Here is a 17,991-nt window from a genome sequence, read left to right as displayed (position 1 = left end):
TGCTGTACACCCTGTGGATTTTTCTCCCTTTATTTATGCATCTCAGTGATTTCCATGAAATGCCTTTTCCCCACTAGAACCCACAAAGCAAAGAACAAATCCAGCACTGTTCATCTGAAAACCAGTGCCGTGTGGCAAAGGCTATAACTAACGTGCACGTTGCTCTATCCTGTGCAAGGTCTTTCACAGAGATTCTCTCATTTAAACCTCATGACAACCCTGCACAGAAGGAATTTTTTAACTTCCTCATTTTTAAAACTTGATATTGTTATTGTTATTTTTTCATATAATTAGTTTTATTGAAGTGATTTACAGTGGTGGTAACGTCTGCTGTACAGCAAAGTGATTTAGTTATTATAAAACGTCCTCATTTTTAAGTAGAGGATCGCAGAGGATGAGTGACTTGTTCCAAATTATGGAGCAGCTGGGAGCCTGGTGCCCAGTGACCCCTTGTCCACCACCACGGAGTGTGTGCCTGCACTAGAATGGAGGTCACACCCACATCTAGGGAAAGTGGGTGAATCCCCACTTTATCAGGGTTGATATGATTGAAGATATAGCAGTGTGACCGAGGGTTCTCTGCATTGACTCACCCCTGGTGACACATTGGCACAGAGAGGTCAGTTCTAGGTTTCCACCCCCTGCGAGAAAGCACCAGTCCTTCATTTGCTGACCCCGCCCCCCAACCCTGTCTCTGACTTGTGGGGGTGGAGTCAGCCTGTCTCACGTGCTCAGCAGCTCTGGCTGCCTCTTTTCCCTTTGGGGTTCTGATCTCAGCACTTTAGAGTTATTCTGAGCCAGTTCCTCAACCATCCTGTTTTCTCGTCCATGAACTGGGCATAACAATACCATCGACCTCCCGTGGCTCTGCTCTTGAGGAAAACCTATTGTTTCCCTCACACAAGGCAAAGAAGTCCTATCAGTGAGGAATTGATAATCTAATTAGCATCCTTTGTAATAAAGCTCTCCTTTCAGAAAGGCTGAGAACACGCACCCACACTCTGCTGGACACATAATGGCGGGTCCATGCCTGAGAAGAAGGCTGGCTGATAATGTCTGCAAAACTGTGACATCAACATTTTCACTTCTCCTTCCTGCCCCCCAGCCCAACTCCTTCTATTCCTAGAGGCCGTACAAAGTCAGTACACCAGACGTCTTCTTCCAGGTTAAGAAAAAGGAGTGAATTTAATTTCTTCTTGTTTCGTAGGCCTGGTTTCTGATCTTCCCTAACTGAGCAAAAGGGAGGCAGCTACAGGGGGTGAAGCCCCCAGATCAGCTCCATCCATCCCCTCCATCCCTCAGTGCTCACAGCTGTAAATTCTCCTAAGGGGGAAAATGCCCTCTAGTGAATGTTTTCCTTCCACGGCTCCTTGTGTTGAGGGGAGTGTGTCTTCTTCACCCTTCCTCAAGCATTCACTGAGAATGTGCTGTATTTTCACAGCTCTGTGCTGCAGTCCTGACATACCTCAGTTGCTCTGCCACTGAGCAGTACAGACTGTATCCCTGTGGTGGAAATGCCCAGGATAGACCTGCCCAACCGAGTTTCCGGGGCTCAGGCTCCTGGCTGTGAGTCACAGACCAGGCCCCAAGCACTGCCCAGGCCTTGATGACTGGCCCAGGCTCTTGGCTGTCCTGGAATCCATGATGCTTAAGCTATCCGAGGCCCAAGGTTCAGGAATGCTGAGTAGGGAGCAGCCAGTGCTTGGGTTTAGTCTTTCTGAATAAACATTCTGATCCTGCCCTCAGCATTCCCCCTTACACCTGTTTCCAGCATCTGGCACTGACTCTCTGACTCAGCCCAGCAGGTGCAGGACAGACCCTGGTGGTCACCCACCCAGCAGCCTCCAGTCGAGCCTTACCCTTCCCACCCTCATTCTTTTAAGGCAAATGGCTTTCACTGTAGAAGGCCAAAGCTTCCTTTGGATTGGCCCAGAAAGACTGGCTTTTAACATGCAGTGGTAACCAGACCCTTCCGTCAGGTAGAATCTGTGATTGCCATTCGAAGTGGCAGAGTGGAGGGGGTGGTCCAAGGGTGGGGTCTGGACACAGTTTCCTCACTGCCAACCCCCCTCCCCTTCCTGGCCAGGCATGTGACTGACATACATACAGCAGCCAGCCCGCAGGGTTAGGCAGGACAATTTCTAGGTAAAGTGGTAAATGGCAGGACTGGACCTGAAGCTGTCAGCATCCATTAATCTCTTGGTTGCAATTCAATTTATCTGATCAGTTAGTATCACTTGGATATGCCTGAGGGAATGGAACCCGGGACAGGTACAAGGTAACGGATCAGAATCGTGGGTGCTACAAAAGCTGGCCATTTGGAGAAGGGCCGAGGCTGGTACCTTACAGAGGCCCTGGGAAGCTGAGAGGCAGCCCGAGGGCACTGGTCGCTCGTCACGTGACCTGGCACAGCTCACTCTTTTATTTTAGGCCAGCAAAAAGTAATTCCTCTTATAAACATGGCTACCCTGACTTATGCCAGCGTAAATATCAGGAAAGCATCTGTTTGGTTTTGTTCAATCAAGTGGGCCAAGCTGCCTGTAGGTAAAGGCACTCATGCTCAGTCACTAAGTCATGTCTATCTTTTCTGTGACCCCATGGACTGTAGCCCACCAGGCTCCTCTGTCCATGGGATTTCTCAGGCAAGAATACTGGATGGATTGCCATTGGCTTCTCCTGGGGATCTTCCCAACCCAGGCATCGAATCTGCATCTCCTGCATTGGCAGACAGATTCTTTACCACTGAACCACCTGGGAAGCCCAGTATCACTAAGTAAATTCCCACTATTATGCAACAAATCTCCAGAACTTCTTCACTTGCAAAACTGAAACTCTACACTTACTAAACAACATCTTTCCATTGGTGCAGCCCTCGGCAAGCACCATTCTACTTTCTGTTTGTATGAATTTGATGACTCTAGATAGTGGGATGGTACTGTATTTTTTAGTGACTTGCTTATTTCACTTAGCATAACATCCTCAAGGTTCACCCCTGTTGCAGCAGGTGTCAGAATTTCCTTTAAGATTGAGTAGTGTTGGAGAAGACTCTTGAGAGTCCCTTGGACTGCAAGGAGATCAAAACAGTCAATCCTAAAGGAAATCAACCCTGAATATTCATTGGAAGGCCTGATGCTGAAGCGCCAGTACTTTGGTCACCTGATGCAAAGAACCAACTCATTGGAAAAGACCCTGATTCTGGGAAAGATTGAGGGCAGGAGGAGGAGGAGGCGACAGAGGATGAGATGGTTGGATACATCACCGACTCAATGGACATGAGTTTGAGCAAGCTCCGGAAGATGATGAAGGACAGGGAAGCCTGGCACGCTGCAGTCTGTGGGGTTGCAAAGAGTCAGACACAACTGAGAGACTGAACAACAACAACACTATCCCGTTCTATGTATATGCCACATTTTGTTTATTTACCCATTGATGGACACTCAAGTTGCTTCCTCTTAGATGTTCTGATAATGCCACTGTAAACATAAGTGTACAAATATCTGTGTGAGTTCTTGCCTTCAGATCTTTGGGGTATATACCCAAACATGGAATTGCTGGATTGTATAGCAATTCCATGTTCAAATTTTGAGGAACTGCGATGCTCTGTTATACCATTTTACATTCCCACCAACAGTGACAAGAGATTCTTTTTCTCCGTGTTCTTGCACCTGATTCTTGACGTCTGCAACTAATTAAAATCTTTTTCAAAGTACCATGCACAGTTCAGGCCAAGCCAACACTGGCCATAGCCTGGAACTGTCCTGTACTCAGGGACAGATTGGCCACAAGCCTCTGGCAGAATGCATGCTCCTCAATCTCCATCAGCAAGAAATGGTGCTAGATGATAACATGAGAAGGATGCTGCCCACACATCACTCAGCCCTGAGTAAAAGCACCTCTCATGACCCTCCCGTTCTGTGCAGGGAAAAGACACTCTAGTACCATAATCTGACATTGCATTCATTCCCTTTTAAAGGACATTTGATAGCAGCAGCAACGAAATCAAAGGCAAATAAAAGGTTTTATGTTTCTGACTGAGTCTGCTTCATGAATACCCAGAATTTCTGGTCAAGTTCATTTGAGAAAAATAGTCTTTCCTTTGAGCAAAGGTGTGTCACCCCCTTCTGCTGGTCTTCTGTGGATCTTGAGTGAACTGGTCTCACAGTTGAGATGGCAAAGTCTGCCTCCCTATTCTATCTCCTGGTTTTATTTTATTACTAAAACTCACACTTCTTAACTTATCTGAAGCCCTGTGCTGACAGAGCAGTGTTAAATGATGGTTGTAGGTTTGTTCATTTGTTACCTGAGGAAAATGTGTGAAATTTAGAAATAATATGGGATGAACAATCCTTTCTTCCCTTTGTCATGCACCTTGGACCAAACTCCAACTCAGAACAAACTCAAAAGCAGGTAGAGAAGATCAGTGCTTATCATTCAGTGTCCTTTGTTCAGATTCATGGGGCATCAGTATTCCTAAGAAATAGCACTTTCTGTGATGAAGGAGAGCCAGCATTTGGAAAACTATTTAAAAGAATGCATATATAAAATTCTCTTGGGGAAGGCTGTAGGGAAAATGTCTGCTTATGATTGAATGCATGCATGCGTGCTCAGTCATGTCCAGCTCTCTGTGACTCCATGGACTGTAGCCTGCCAGGCCCTTCTGTCCATGGGATTTTTCCAGGCAAGAATATTGGCGTGGGTTGCAGTGCCCTCCTCCAGGAGATCTTCCCAACACAGGGATCAAACCTGTGTCTCTTCCATCTCCTGCATTGGCACACAGGTTCTTTTACCACTGGCGTCACCCAGGAAGAACCTCTGATTGAATAGACTGTGCTTATAGAAAGATTTCTAAAATTTTAACTCATTCTTCCTTTATGAGAGAGCCATATTTAAAGTCAGGCCACATGGAGATACACTGGACTGGGTGATGGATAGTCATGATTACAACATGCTAAAAGAATTGAAACATACATGATGTCCAGTTCTGAAAAGATGAACATCCCCAATACAACTGTCTTTCTTTACTGAGGGTCCTGGCTGTTGTATATCGTTCCTCACAAATAGTCCCCAGGTGATTCTGCCTGGCAGAGGAGCCTCTTCACTAATATGAGAAAGAAGAAAGGAAGGAAGGAAGGAAATGGACATTTATGAAGCACTTAATATAAGTAAGTCACATACAAGTGCTTTGCTGCTGCTAAGTCACTTCAGTCGTGTCCGACTCTGTGTGACCCCATAAACGGCAGCCCACCAGGCTCCCCCATCCCTGGGATTCTCCAGGCAAGAACACTGGAGTGGGTTGCCATTTCCTTCTCCAATGCATGAAAGTGAAAAGTGAAAGCGAAGTCGCTCTTAGCGAGTCCAACTCTTAGTGACCCCATGGACTGCAGCCTACCAGGCTCCTCCATCCATGGGATTTTCCAGGCAAGAGTACTGGAGTGGGTTGCCATTGCCTTCTCCGGCAGGTGCTTTAGGTACATTATTTATTCAGTCCTTATGACAGCCATGTGGGATAGGGTGCATGCATGCTAAGTCACTTCAGTCATGTCCAACTCTTTGTGATGTATGGACCGTAGCCTGCCAGGCTCCTCTGTCCATGGGGATTCTCCAAGCAAGAATACTGGAGCGGGTTGCCATGCCCTCCTCTAGGGGATTTCCTGACCCAGGGATTGAACCCATGTCTCTTATGTCTCCTGCATTTGCAGGCAGGTTATAGGGTGTCATCTCTGTTTTACAGAAGAGAAGAAAAAAGGGTCAGAGAGATTAAGTGTCTTGCCTGAGTCATACTGCTAATGAATTGTTATTCTGGGATTCGAAACCAGGCTCAGCCTCTTTGCATAAAACTTCCTTGCTGAGATGGTTGGGGATCCTCAAGTTCACATAAATAAGACCAAGGAGACAGTGTAGTCACCTACAGATACTCAGAATAATCTCTGCTCTTGGCCCCCGCTCTGGCACCAGCCTTTCTTCTCTGAAAGATAGCATTTGTCCGTATTGTTAGAAGGAAAAATCTAATAACTGACTGAAATAGGAGGGTGTTAAAGCAGCAAACCCAAACTATTTGATACTAAGTTTTGAAGGCTGTAGGCTATTAACTGCCAAAACATTTTAAATGGAAGATAGGTTTTCCATTGGGCTTCCCGGGTAGCTCAAATGGTAAAGAATCTGCCTGCAATGCAGGAGACCTGGGTTCAGATCAGGTGTGAACCTGCCTGGTTCAATCCATGGGTCAGGAAGATCCCCTGGAGAAGGACATGGCAACCCACTCCAGTATTCTTGCCTGGGAAATTCCATGGACAGAGGAGCCTGGTGGACTAAAGTCCACAGGATTGCAGAGTTGGACACGACTAACACACAGATTTTAATCTTGAATATAAAAAAGCACAGAAATACAAATTCCAAAAGCATCCGAATAGCTTGCACACCTCCAGCAGCGTCACAAAGATTCTACCCCACACAGACTATACCTTACGCAACTAGTTTCACCCTTTAGATATTTCAGGAAAACTGTCACAGAAGTTTCCTTAGATTAGAAGTTGTCTTCAAAAAAAGAGGCTACACAGTGAAGCCTAATGGTCTGCTCATCTATGTAGAATTCACTGTTTGCTCATACAAAATGGCTAGGAAAAAAGTGCTTTCTTTACATATCAATGATATGCTCAGATCACTTGGGTTTTTTGTTAGGATTCATGAGAGTAAGGTGACTGATGGGGACGAGAAGAGTTTGGTGTGCATAAACAAGCTCTGTCAGTTCAGTGGCTCAGTTGTGTCTGACTCTTTTCGACCCCATGGACTGCAGCACACCAGGCCTCCCTGTCCATCACCAACTCCTGGAGTTTACTCAAACTCATGTCCATCGCATCGGCAATGCCATCCAACCATCTCATCCTCTGTTGTCCCCTCCTCCTCCTGCCCTCAATCTTTCCCAGCATCAGGGTCTTTTCCAATGAGTCAGTTCTTCGCATCAGGTGGCCAAAGTATTGGAGTTTCAGCTTCCGTATCAGTCCTTCCAGTGAATATTCAGGACTGATTTCCTTTAGGATTGACTGGTTGGATCTCCTTGCAGTCCACAGTTCAAAAGCAGCAATTCTTCGGCGCTCAGCGTTCTTTATAGTCCAACTCTGACATCCATATATGACTACTGGAAAAACCATAGCTTTGACTAGATGGACCTCTGTCAAGATGATGTTTATTCCACCTTAACTTCAAGGACATTCAGGTAGCTAGCCTGTTACCAACAGAATCTAATAACAGCCTTTTTAAAAAGAAGCCCAGTCACACTTGATGTCTCAGCTATTCCTTTATAGAAAACTACCTGCTTCAGTTTTATTCTAATAAAAATAATATTATTCCATGGCTAATATGATTTCATGGCCCCTCTTAACTTTTTATCAGGGAGTAACATGGCAGGGGGAAGGGTAATCCTAAGGCCATAAGGACTTGGGATAATTTTACTGAACTTGAAACATTACCCCCAAATACATACTTAGGGCGAAATCGGGTCAAGTGTAGGACAAGCGCTCATTTTTCACTTGAAACTGTTTTGAGTGGCAACAAAACTACACACTCACTGAGGTCCTGCTTTGCCTGTGCCGGGTGTTGTCCAATCATATAGCAGCTTCAAAAAATCACCCTGGGCATCTGGGTTGAATGCATGTGCCTACTTCATTGCTTTGGTATCAGCAGCCTTCTAATCTGACAGGATAACTTTACCAGTGAAGTCATCAGAATATGTTAGTCTATGTTTGGTGTTTCTCCTAGGAAGAACTGTGTGTGTCATACCTTCCACGTAAGGAGTTTGTGTTTTTACAACACATTGCATTTCAGCAAGACTTCTTTATGAGTGTCCCTGATTCTACTAAACTGTTATTTTTTAAACTCAAAGCATCATAAATACATTTCACTTTCAAGATTAGATTCCAAATCATAACTTAGGATTTGTCTGTTATCTATAAAAGATACCTCACTAGAAATGTTTATGTTACTAGATTTTATTGCCTAGAGAAATGAATCATTTCTCAAAACCTACAGTTTTGCAAATTTTGCTTATATATTTTTCACATGCTTTTAGAAATTCTTAATTTAGCAGTGGAGAGATTATGTCATGTGATGTAGCAAAGTCATTTAGGATTTTATCTTAGACTTTTCTAAATCCAAACTCCTGTTAGTTTTAATGTGATTTTCATCTCAGTAAATGATATACAGGTTGACTTAAAAAAAAGTAGAATAGCCTATACTCTTTCCCTAGAACTTTCCTCCACTGCATGCATACTTTTATCCCTGCGTGTGAAATCCTTTCATGGCTCTTGGCCACAGCCAAGATAACCTGAGCTTGCTCTCCATCCCTAATAATAATTATGTCCTGTATAATTATTATTACCTTTTCTCCTCGGCAGAAGAGTGACTGGACCAACTTGGAAAGGACTGGCCTCTTTTGCCTCTGACGCAGGTTCTCTTCTGTTGCAGGCTGGATTTGATAACCCCCCCCTCCAGAGACAGGCTGCTGCCTCAGGGAGCGGGAATGGAGCTGATTCTGAGCCAGCTCGCCATGTCTTCTCCTTTTCCTGGTTGAACTCCCTCAGCGAATGACACTCATTCCAACTGCTGCGCCTCTGCCTGCCTGGCTGAGATACTCACAGGCAGCAGGGACCCAGATGAAACTAGAATCATATAAAGGGACCTCTGAATGGCATTTCTACCAAAAATACCCTTTAATTCCAGATGACTTAGCTAACACATTGAGGGAGAACAATGCTCTGAGAAGAAAGTTGCAGAAAAGCACTGGGGGAAAAAGGAACTTGATCTTATGCAAATTTTTTATTGTGTAGGAAACGTTATGAAGGGTGTGTAGGTGTGGTATGTGTGTGTGTACATCAGTAACAAGTGGCAAGTGTTGAAAAAAGTGGGCACTACACTCGTCTCTAATAGGCACTGGCTATTGTTCTGATGTCATAGTAGCTCTTATTCTCTTTCCTCTTTAACAGTGCAGGTGGTCAGTGAAATTCAGTGTTAATTCAGAAGTGACCGATTTATCAATATATGGACAAAAGGTAAATCATTGACCAAAGATATGAGATGCTTCACCAAGCTTTTCTCTTTTCCACAACAGATGTCGCTGGATGGATATCCAGAAATGTTCTTTGTCTCTGGTGACACTTTCCTAGTCCAGAAGGCAAAGGCCAAGGACATTTCTTGTGACATTTTTCTAATCTTAGTTTCAAATATGCAGATATCACATACTTTACCTGAAAAAGACTTTTCAACAGGAATCGTCTACTGTCTCATGTATCCACTGAGGCACCAATCTGAACTATAGAGCAACTGCATGTATTTAAATATATATATATATACACACACACACAATACACATTATACATGTACATATATATGTATTTAAATCATGTGTTGTCCCCCCATAACACCTCATTCAAAACATAAGTTTTGTAAAGTTAAGTTTTAACTTCACTCTGTATGAACTCTTAAATAAATGCTGTTTTTAACAACTTAGTCTTACAGTGATTTATTGTGTTCATATCATTGTATTAATCCATTAGTCAAGTGAATTTAAAGGGTCTCAAGGGAATAAGCATCTTCATACATCCAAATTGATTTTGAAATATTAAACACTTGATTGAATTTTTAAAGTTATAATTAAACTACCAAAGGCAAGTGCATTGTAAACTGTATTAGGGGTACTGTTTGATTTTAGAAGTGCATAGAGATAGTTTATATTCCTAAGAATTAAAGAGATTAGTGTTGGCATAGACATAAATGAGGTGTTTGTAAAGTTATTAAAGTTGAAATGTGCTTTATAAGAAAAATGTTCCCAAGGGGCACTTTGTAGCAACTACATTTAGTTGTTTTAAGTGGAGAGGTTATTGTTTCTCCTATTAGAAGACAGCAATGGAAAATAGCTTAGAAAAAAAAAATAATGGTACCAAAATAATAGTTTGGTAAAGTAAACCTTTCTCATAGAAAAAAACAACACAGCATTTTGGCCCTCTAACTGGAGGGAAGTCTTGCCGCAACCATTAACCTCTTTTTCCTTTCTTCCTTTCCTGTCCTCCCCAATTATGTCACATCTTATGACAAATCAGGGGGTTTCCCTGTGGTAAAGAATCTGCCTGCAACGCAGGAGACCCGAGTTTGATCCCTGGGTTGGGAAGAACCCCTGGAGAAGGGAATGGCAACCCACTCCAGTATTCTTGCCTGGAGAAGTCTGTGGACAGAAGAGCCCAGCAGGCTACCATCCATGGGATTGCAAAGAGTCGGACACAACTGAGCGACTAACACTTTCATGAGTGACTGCTGCTACTGCTACTGCTAAGTCGCTTCAGTCATGTCCGACTCTGTGTGACCCCATAGACGGCAGCCCACCAGGCTCCCCTGTCCCTGGGATTCTCCAGGCAAGAACACTGGAGTGGGTTGCCATTTCCTTCTCCAATGCATGAAAGTGAAAAGTGAAAGGGAAGTCGCTCAGTCGTGTCCGACTCTTAGCGACCCCATGGACTGCAGCCTACCAGGCTCCTCCATCCATGGGATTTTCCAGGCAAGAGTACTGGAGTGGGGTGCCTTCTCCGTCATGAGTGACTGATACTTTCTATAGTTAATCAGGGTTGAATGTTATTTCTGTTATGAATCAATATTTCATTTATAGAATTACCAAGCCTCAGAACTGCAAACAACTTTCTAAATTCTTGAACTCAACCTCAGAGGGGTAATCTGAGGTGCAGAGATGAGTCCAAGGTAGTTGCAGGGTTTGTGTGAGCCATTGACATATGTTTGTGGTTTTAGCAGAAAATAAAAATGCCAGTTTTGTTTATTCTTGTGTTGATGTCAATTTGGAGGAAGTAAGGAGCTCCGTTTTCCCTTGTGAGCATTGGAGAGGAAAAATAAAGTCGTGATTACCTTTGCAGCTTTTATTAGAAATATAAATATTCAGCATTCTCTTACAGAGCCAAATTGATCAAGGATTGGAAATATGTTTTATTACTGAAACGTTTACAAGGAAAAGTTGGTTCAAAGAGCTTACATATTTTTGTCTCACCCACCCTAGAGAATGATATTCTTTTTGGCTCAAAACACAGTAAAATCAGTATGGTGACTTATGTCTACTTCTTCAAAACATTTTCCCCTGGGTCTATACTCTCTATAAAACACTGTTTAAAGACACCTGGAAGTAGAAACTAGAAGTATAGGACGCAAATTACATATTGTCGCTGTTACTGCATGTGAATACACTGTGTGCATGCTAATTAAGGAGACTGGGCGCTCTTGCTGTACATCCTCTACATCTCAATCTATATAAAAATAAACATGGTATCAGAGCAATGCTATGGTATAGAATACTGTATTTTTATTTTTCAATTTTTAGATTTTTAAATTCACTTTTGTGCTAAATACAGAATCTTTTTAGCCAAACGCACCGTTTCATTTCCCAGCAATGTCCAACAGTTTCCTGTTGTTATGAGCTTGCTGTGCTAACTGATCGGCCTTGGTCATTTCCAAGACTTCTCGGAGGAGGTGGAAGGTGAGATCCAGGGAGATGGGAGGTTCCTGGGATCGCCTCTTCCTGGCGGCTGGCGCCTCCTGGCGGCTGCCGAGGGCGTTCTCCGTGCCGCGTTCCGCGGGACCCGCTGGGCTGTCGAATGGGCGCCGGGGCTGCAGCAGCGCTCGGAAAAAGTTGGCGGCCACCTTGTCCGGAGAAAGGCGACTGCTGCTTCTGCTGGCGAGAGGCGAGGCGGCAGGAGAGAGCGGAGCAGCCCGGGTCTCATCGAGGTTACCCAGGCGGAGGAAGTATTCCTCCCCAACACGGAGTAGGGTGGGCAGAGCCTGGGGTTCCTGGGGCTGCGGCGGCGGCTGGAAGAAACTCAGGGGCTGGGGGTGCTGCGATGCCTGCCGGGCACCCGGGATGGGCCCCCGGCTGAGGAGGGCCCTGCATGGCGGGGAGGGCAGCAGAGCCACCAGCAGGACGCCCACGGACACGAGCAGCAGCGGCAGTCGCATGTTAGGGGGCGCTAATTGCGGTACAGAGGTGGGCAGAGGGCGGAATGAGAGAGAAAAAAAGAGAGTTATCAGAGTTGAGCTCCACTGGGAGTCTTCCCGCAGGACGACACCCACAGACCCAGCTCCCGGCGCGGGTGGGGCGCTGTCCGTAGTGCTGAAGCGCCCGAATTAGGACTTCCAGAGATGGAGTGAGACCAAGGGGAGCAGCTTGGAAGGGCAGGGCGCGGCAACAAGGCTCAGTCCCGCTCCAGGCTGGAGCGACTCTCCTTACAAGACTCACTTAGGGAGGGTCCCCGAGTACCCTGTCTAACGATTCCCCCAGATCAATTCCCCGGGCTCTAAAGAAGACCTGCAAATTCGTGGTCTCAAGGGCTCTAAATATTCCCCCCTCCCCGCGACCCCACCACCACCCTTTCCGGATGTTTCAGCATTTTCCTCCAAACAGAACTGCTGCCTCTCCTTCCTCTTTTCCCATCCCTGCCCTCGGTTCTCTCGGTGGTCGGGATGGATGGGGGCTCGTTTACACAGCGAGGAATAACGGCCAGTTCAGGTAATGCTGAGCAGCCGTCTAAGTTTGCTTTTAGTAGCATCTCAGCTATTATCTATTGGAATCTTGTGGCACGGGCGCGCACAAACGCGCGCCCGCGCGCGCGCGTACACACACACACACACACACTCACACACATACACACACGCCTAGGAACAGCCGGCAGCGCGGCGCACACCCTGGCAGCTCAGGCAGTGCAAAGTTGGAGGCGCAGTTCCGTCTAGGCGCTCCCTACCTTCCGAGGTGCTTCTGCAGGTGAGCGGGGCGCAGCGCTTCTCTGCAGAGAAAGTCTCTGGGGCTTTTTTTTTTCAGGGGTTCTCTTCCCTTCTCCTTTCTCTTCCCACTCTGTTCTTTTCCTCTTCTCTTCCTCTTCTGTCTCTCCACGGACGTGGGCTCTGAGTTTCTCCACACCAGAGCCTGGAAGGGGATTTTATAGTGTCGACCCTCTTCAGAAACCACGCAGCATTTGCCTAATAAGCTGACGCTCTCTTGACAGCTGGATTGCGCGCTGCCTCTGCTCCTGCATAAATCATAGGGCCCTGCCCGGGAACGAGGGGCAGAATTTTTGCTATCTCAACACTGAATCTCACATCCAATTATATCAACAGATATTTATCGCCTCCTTGATGACGTCAACGAGCCCTAAAATGGAAGGGCTTCTTATGACTTGTCCATTGACAAAAATTCTTGAATGAGATTTCTCAAGTGTGAAAACATACTGGCCTCTTACTAGGAAAGGCCAAAGGGAAGGTCAGAAAAGGGAGTGAATGGGTGGGGAGAGAAGGGGAAGGGAAGTCTATCAACACACAGTCCTGTGATAGGGGGTAACTCTGGACATTTCCCTCCATTCTCCCACCTAACTCCTCTGACCTGCTGTGTCAGGCAACTCCTCAGCATCTGAAAATATCCCTCTGCTAGAGACAAAATGTCTCATTAACTTTCTGCCTGGAAAAGAATGAAGAACAAGGAGATGGGATTGCAGGGACATCCAGCTTTTAAAGCTCTAGATGCTTTATCCTCCCAAGAACAGATAAAGAAATTATGAGTCTGCAGAGGTAAGATCAAGAAGTCTCCTGAAACACTGCTCAAGTTTTTTAAATGATGCAAGAGCTACTCCCATGATGAAGAGGCACAAACCAGAATCAGCGAAGGGTGCAGCAAAGATTTTAAGGTTTCCCAGAATCTCACTGTTCCTCCTTGTTCTCTTCTCTCAGAATCTGAAATTAACTGTGGACTTTTCTGTTCCTAAATTAGAGAAAGGGCCAGTAAGAGGTAACTGAGGTAAACAATCTTTATCTAGTCTCCTTAGTGCAAGCCCAATGACAGAAGCATCCATTCTAACTTCCCATTCTATACTGGGAAAGACTTAAACTGCTTGATTATAGGGCTGAATTTATCAGTTACATGTTTTCACTGATGAATGTTGAGCCTGTAAAAATGATAACCTCATTCATTTTACTTCCAAATACTATTAACATCCATGACAGTGCCCATATCAGGAGTACCCAGGTTGTTTTAATTATTTCTTTTTCTAAATTCAAATATGCTGCATGGGAACTTGATAAATACATAAATGCTCTCTGGCACTACCACAGAATTGAATGCCTATAAAACCACACTAATATTTCAAAATAAACTGATATCATATAGGTGGGAGGTTGTTAACCTCTAGTTGTGCAAATTTTGTTTGTTGTTTAGTTGCTAAGTTGTGTCTGACTCTTTGGTAACCTTGTGGACTGTAGCCTGCCAGGTTCCTCTGTCCATGGGAATTTTCCAGGTAAGAATACTGGAGGGGGTTGCCATTTCCTTCTCCGGGTGATGGTCCCAACCCAGGGATTGAATCTGCATCCCTTATATCTCTTGCATTGGCAGGCAGGTTCTTTACCACTAAACCACCTGGGAAGCCCAATATATTCTGCAATTCAAAATGCAATTCCAAACTCTAGTGTCTATGATTCAATTCAGCTTCTAGATAACCATCAAAGTTGTTTATCAAAAATTTCCTGTTCCACATTTCTGGTTACCTCTGCTTATTCCTTTGTAGCTAACCTGACAAATGATACAATGCATATTTCAACTCCCATTTTTGAGTCTATACTAATTCACAATTGCTCCAAGAAACAAAAGGAAGGTAAAAATAAAAATTCTGGCTGTTTCCAGAGAAGTCAGTGTATAGTTGGATCACTGTACTACCAAATGGACTTTTGACATAAGAGAACAGAGAAAGAAATATGTCTTCGGGGGAAAATGTGAGTTGTTACAGAAGATCATAATCATAAAAACTAGTTGAGCTTTTAGAAGAAAACTGTGTTTTATGTTGGTAAGAAAATAATCATTCTCTGTCCCCACTGACATATTTCAGCTTGGGTATCAATCTGGAGGTGAAAATAGGTTTGGAAGGGGAAGTTGAGGTAAACGAATACAGAAGTAGAACTAGGAAAGGGAAAGATGACAGGTTTAGCTGGGAAGACCTGGGAGGTTCCTCCAGAGAGAGTGAAAGTGTTGGCTGCTCAGTTATGTTTGGTTCTTTGTGACCCCATGGACTAAAGCCCGCCAGGGGATTTCCCAGGTAAGAATACCGGAGTAGATTACCATTTCCTTCTCCCGGGGATCTTCCCATGCCACTTCCTTCTCCAGGGGATCTTCCCAACCCAGGGATTGAACCCATGTCTCCTGCATTGCAGGTGGATTCTTTACCATCAGAGCCACCAGGGAAGCTCCATTGAAGACCCAGCTTATTCCAGGCTTTGACTGGCCCCAAACCTTTTGAGATCTCTCTCCTCTTTGGCCATATGGAGGATGCTGTTTTAGTATAGCTCCCTCAACACTGTTGAATCCTTGCTGTGAGATTTTCCTTGAGCAGGTAGTTGGTTGGGAACAGTGGCTCTCACTAGGGGTGAGGAATAGAAGGCCTAGATCTCAGTGGAGGAGTTGTACAGAGTAATCCCTACTCACCACAATTTAACCAAAAGTTAGATCTCACCAAATCACTGAGCATTCACATCAGAAATGACTGGAAGAAATCATTTGGTTTTAACGAGAGCCAGAAAGGTTAAGTGACTTCCGTGAAGTCACTCAGCTTGTGATAAAAGTCAGAATCAGAACTCCATTCCCTTGACTACCCGCCTGTATTATCTCCATAATATCACAATACCCTTTGAACTTCCTTTTCCAGTAGAAACGCAAGAATAAATTAAAATGAGAAGATGAATCTAAGTGAAGCAATATGTTCACACACTAATCCTGAGTTACCTTTTCTCAGACTTTCCATATATTAATAAATCACCTAAGGCAAGAGAGCACAAAGATGCCCTGAGCGTGTTGATGCCCGGGCCCCAACCTCTGTGCACACACTGCAGTGTACCGTTAGCTGAATCTCATCACTGTAACATGAGGTTTTCAAATGCACTGCCAACTTAAGATGCATTGATTTTTCCACCTTAGTTTACCTTGGAAAAAAGAGATCTTTTGAGAAAGTACAGAGCTTATGTAGTTCTTAAATTAATGACACAAATGTGTGATTGCAGAAATAACATACTGCAAGAGGACTTACATATACAGAAAACTAAATAGCCAAGTCTGTAAAAATTACCACTGACAGATTCAATGTTACATGCAGGAATAAATTCTTCAAAGGAGTCACTGGAGAACCAATTTAAATTCTTTCAGAGCCTAAAAACAAGCCAAGAAACATGGGCATGAAATAGGGATTACTTCATCCTTACAACCATATTTTTCAATAAGAACATATTGGAAAGGTATAGTTAAATTTTAAAAGGCATGGCACAGCAGTTCAATGAGTAATGAAATATTAGGAATAATAGATACCTGCTGGGCATATTTCTGCCATCTGCATCTCCCTGACTTTGAGGAGATCCCAACACATGCTTCTATTAGCAAAGTTCATAGCAAATGAAGGCAATCTCCAGATTTGTTAACTGAAACATTTGCTGAAATGAATCTACCATCTCCAATGACAGCCTTTAAAAATGCCAAGGGTGGATAGGTAGTTTGGTAATTGTAACTTCCATAGGTAGCACTAGGGAAAGGACCTCAAACAGCACAAGTATCTAACTGCTTCTCCAGTAACTGTAACTTTTATTAATCTCTTCTGATTATCAAAGCCATTCATCCTCCTTACAGAAGACTTACAAAAACTGGAAAAGTGTAAAGTAGAATACAAAATCCCTCACATTCCAGAATATATAGTCTCCATTAATATTTTGTTGTTTTCTTTGAGACTTTTCTCTGAGTGCATACATTTTATGTAATTGGATTAAGACTCTGTTCCTAATTGTGAATTTCTGCCTAACAACAACAATTCTTCCTCCTCCTCTTAGAAACTTAAAAGTTAACTGGCCAGAGAAATCTTCCCACCCCTGTTTCCTCAGCAACCACTCCATATCCTTGGCTCCCCTTCCTCAGCTGACCTTTTGCAAACCTTTACAGCCACTTCCTCTTCCATGCTTCTTCAGACACCACTTCATCTTTCCTGCTCTCCTCATTTCAGAAGATCATTAATCCCTCCCACCTGCGTACAGTCTTTACCCTGTTTTCTTCATCTGGGTTTATTCTACCACTTAAATGAAGTCTCAGGGCAGTGTCTGGGGGGGGGGGGTGGTGTGTTGGTAAACATGAGTGCATTTCAGAAGACCTCTCGAAATGCAGTGTGGAGAGTAAACTGGAGGGGCAAGGAAGTGGGCAAATGGTCTTTGGGTCATTACCACTGGGCCCCTACAGAATGAGCATCACACGCCAGTGGAGGCGGGAGCTGTACAGGACAGTGGCAGGGTCTCCTGTGGATCGTTCCAGAAGCCCAGGACACTAACCACGGGCAACCACACTCCTGTCCCAAGGCTGGTGATGGTAAGGCTTCCTTTCATTTTCCCATAAGTCAACAGATCTCTCAGCAGCCAGAAATCGTCCCTGGGTGCCTTACCTCCTCCCCTCAGAAAACGGAATGTTACCATTCCCAATGTTTGTTGCCTGTCCCTTTATTTTTCCAGAAGTTAGGTAGTAACTGACCCTGGGGAGATGACTCAGAGCACTGGAAAGGAGACAGGTTTCTGCTTCTCTAACAAGCCCTTGTCTTGATAGACATGACTGACCTTTCTATTTACATCGTAATACATCAGATTCTCTGTTTTAGGCTCCCGATAATGGATGAAGGGCAGTGAGAGGATGTGTGTGAACTTTCTGTCATGAAGGGCAATTTGCAGGAACTAATCATCTTACAATAGTTGGTCATAAGAAAGAAATCCATCAACTCAGCATCCTAATTAGGTATTTATATTCATGAACATTTCTTGACTCTAAGGAAATTTTTGCCAAAGAACCCTCCTAGGAATGTTACCAGTGTTACAATGGGAGAAAAATGAGGGGCTGTTTAAAGTTTTGTGGGTTTTTTTTAACATTTGTTTTCATTGACTTGGCTGTGCCTGGTC

General features: G+C 44.3%; 2 protein-coding genes across 14 annotated transcripts in view; one reads left to right on the top strand and one right to left on the bottom strand.

Annotated features, from left to right (window-relative positions):
- The window catches only part of TRIM55 (tripartite motif containing 55), a 61,847-nt gene extending 52,350 nt beyond the window's left edge, over window positions 1-9,497 (top strand). For all 4 annotated transcript variants that reach the window (XM_006044567.4, XM_025265327.3, XM_006044570.4 and 1 more), the window contains one exon: window positions 8,461-9,497. In XM_006044567.4, the coding sequence (XP_006044629.3) occupies window positions 8,461-8,583 (123 nt within the window). In that variant the 3' untranslated portion in view covers window positions 8,584-9,497. The remainder of the gene's footprint in view (window positions 1-8,460) is intronic.
- A 1,401-nt stretch (window positions 9,498-10,898) lies between these two features.
- The window catches only part of CRH (corticotropin releasing hormone), a 78,875-nt gene continuing 71,782 nt past the window's right edge, over window positions 10,899-17,991 (bottom strand). For all 10 annotated transcript variants that reach the window (XM_006044572.4, XM_044928727.2, XM_044928724.2 and 7 more), the window contains 2 exons: window positions 12,783-12,964; window positions 10,899-12,011 (listed from right to left, as the gene is read on the bottom strand). In XM_006044572.4, coding sequence (XP_006044634.2) covers window positions 11,425-12,000 — 576 coding nt within the window. In that variant the 5' untranslated portion in view covers window positions 12,001-12,011; window positions 12,783-12,964 and the 3' untranslated portion in view covers window positions 10,899-11,424. The remainder of the gene's footprint in view (window positions 12,012-12,782; window positions 12,965-17,991) is intronic.

The sequence above is a fragment of the Bubalus bubalis genome, chromosome 15, assembly GCF_019923935.1.
Source record: "Bubalus bubalis isolate 160015118507 breed Murrah chromosome 15, NDDB_SH_1, whole genome shotgun sequence".
NCBI lineage: Eukaryota > Metazoa > Chordata > Mammalia > Artiodactyla > Bovidae > Bubalus > Bubalus bubalis.
Note: the sequence above shows the minus strand (reverse complement) of the source record. Positions and strands in the feature narration are given on the sequence as shown.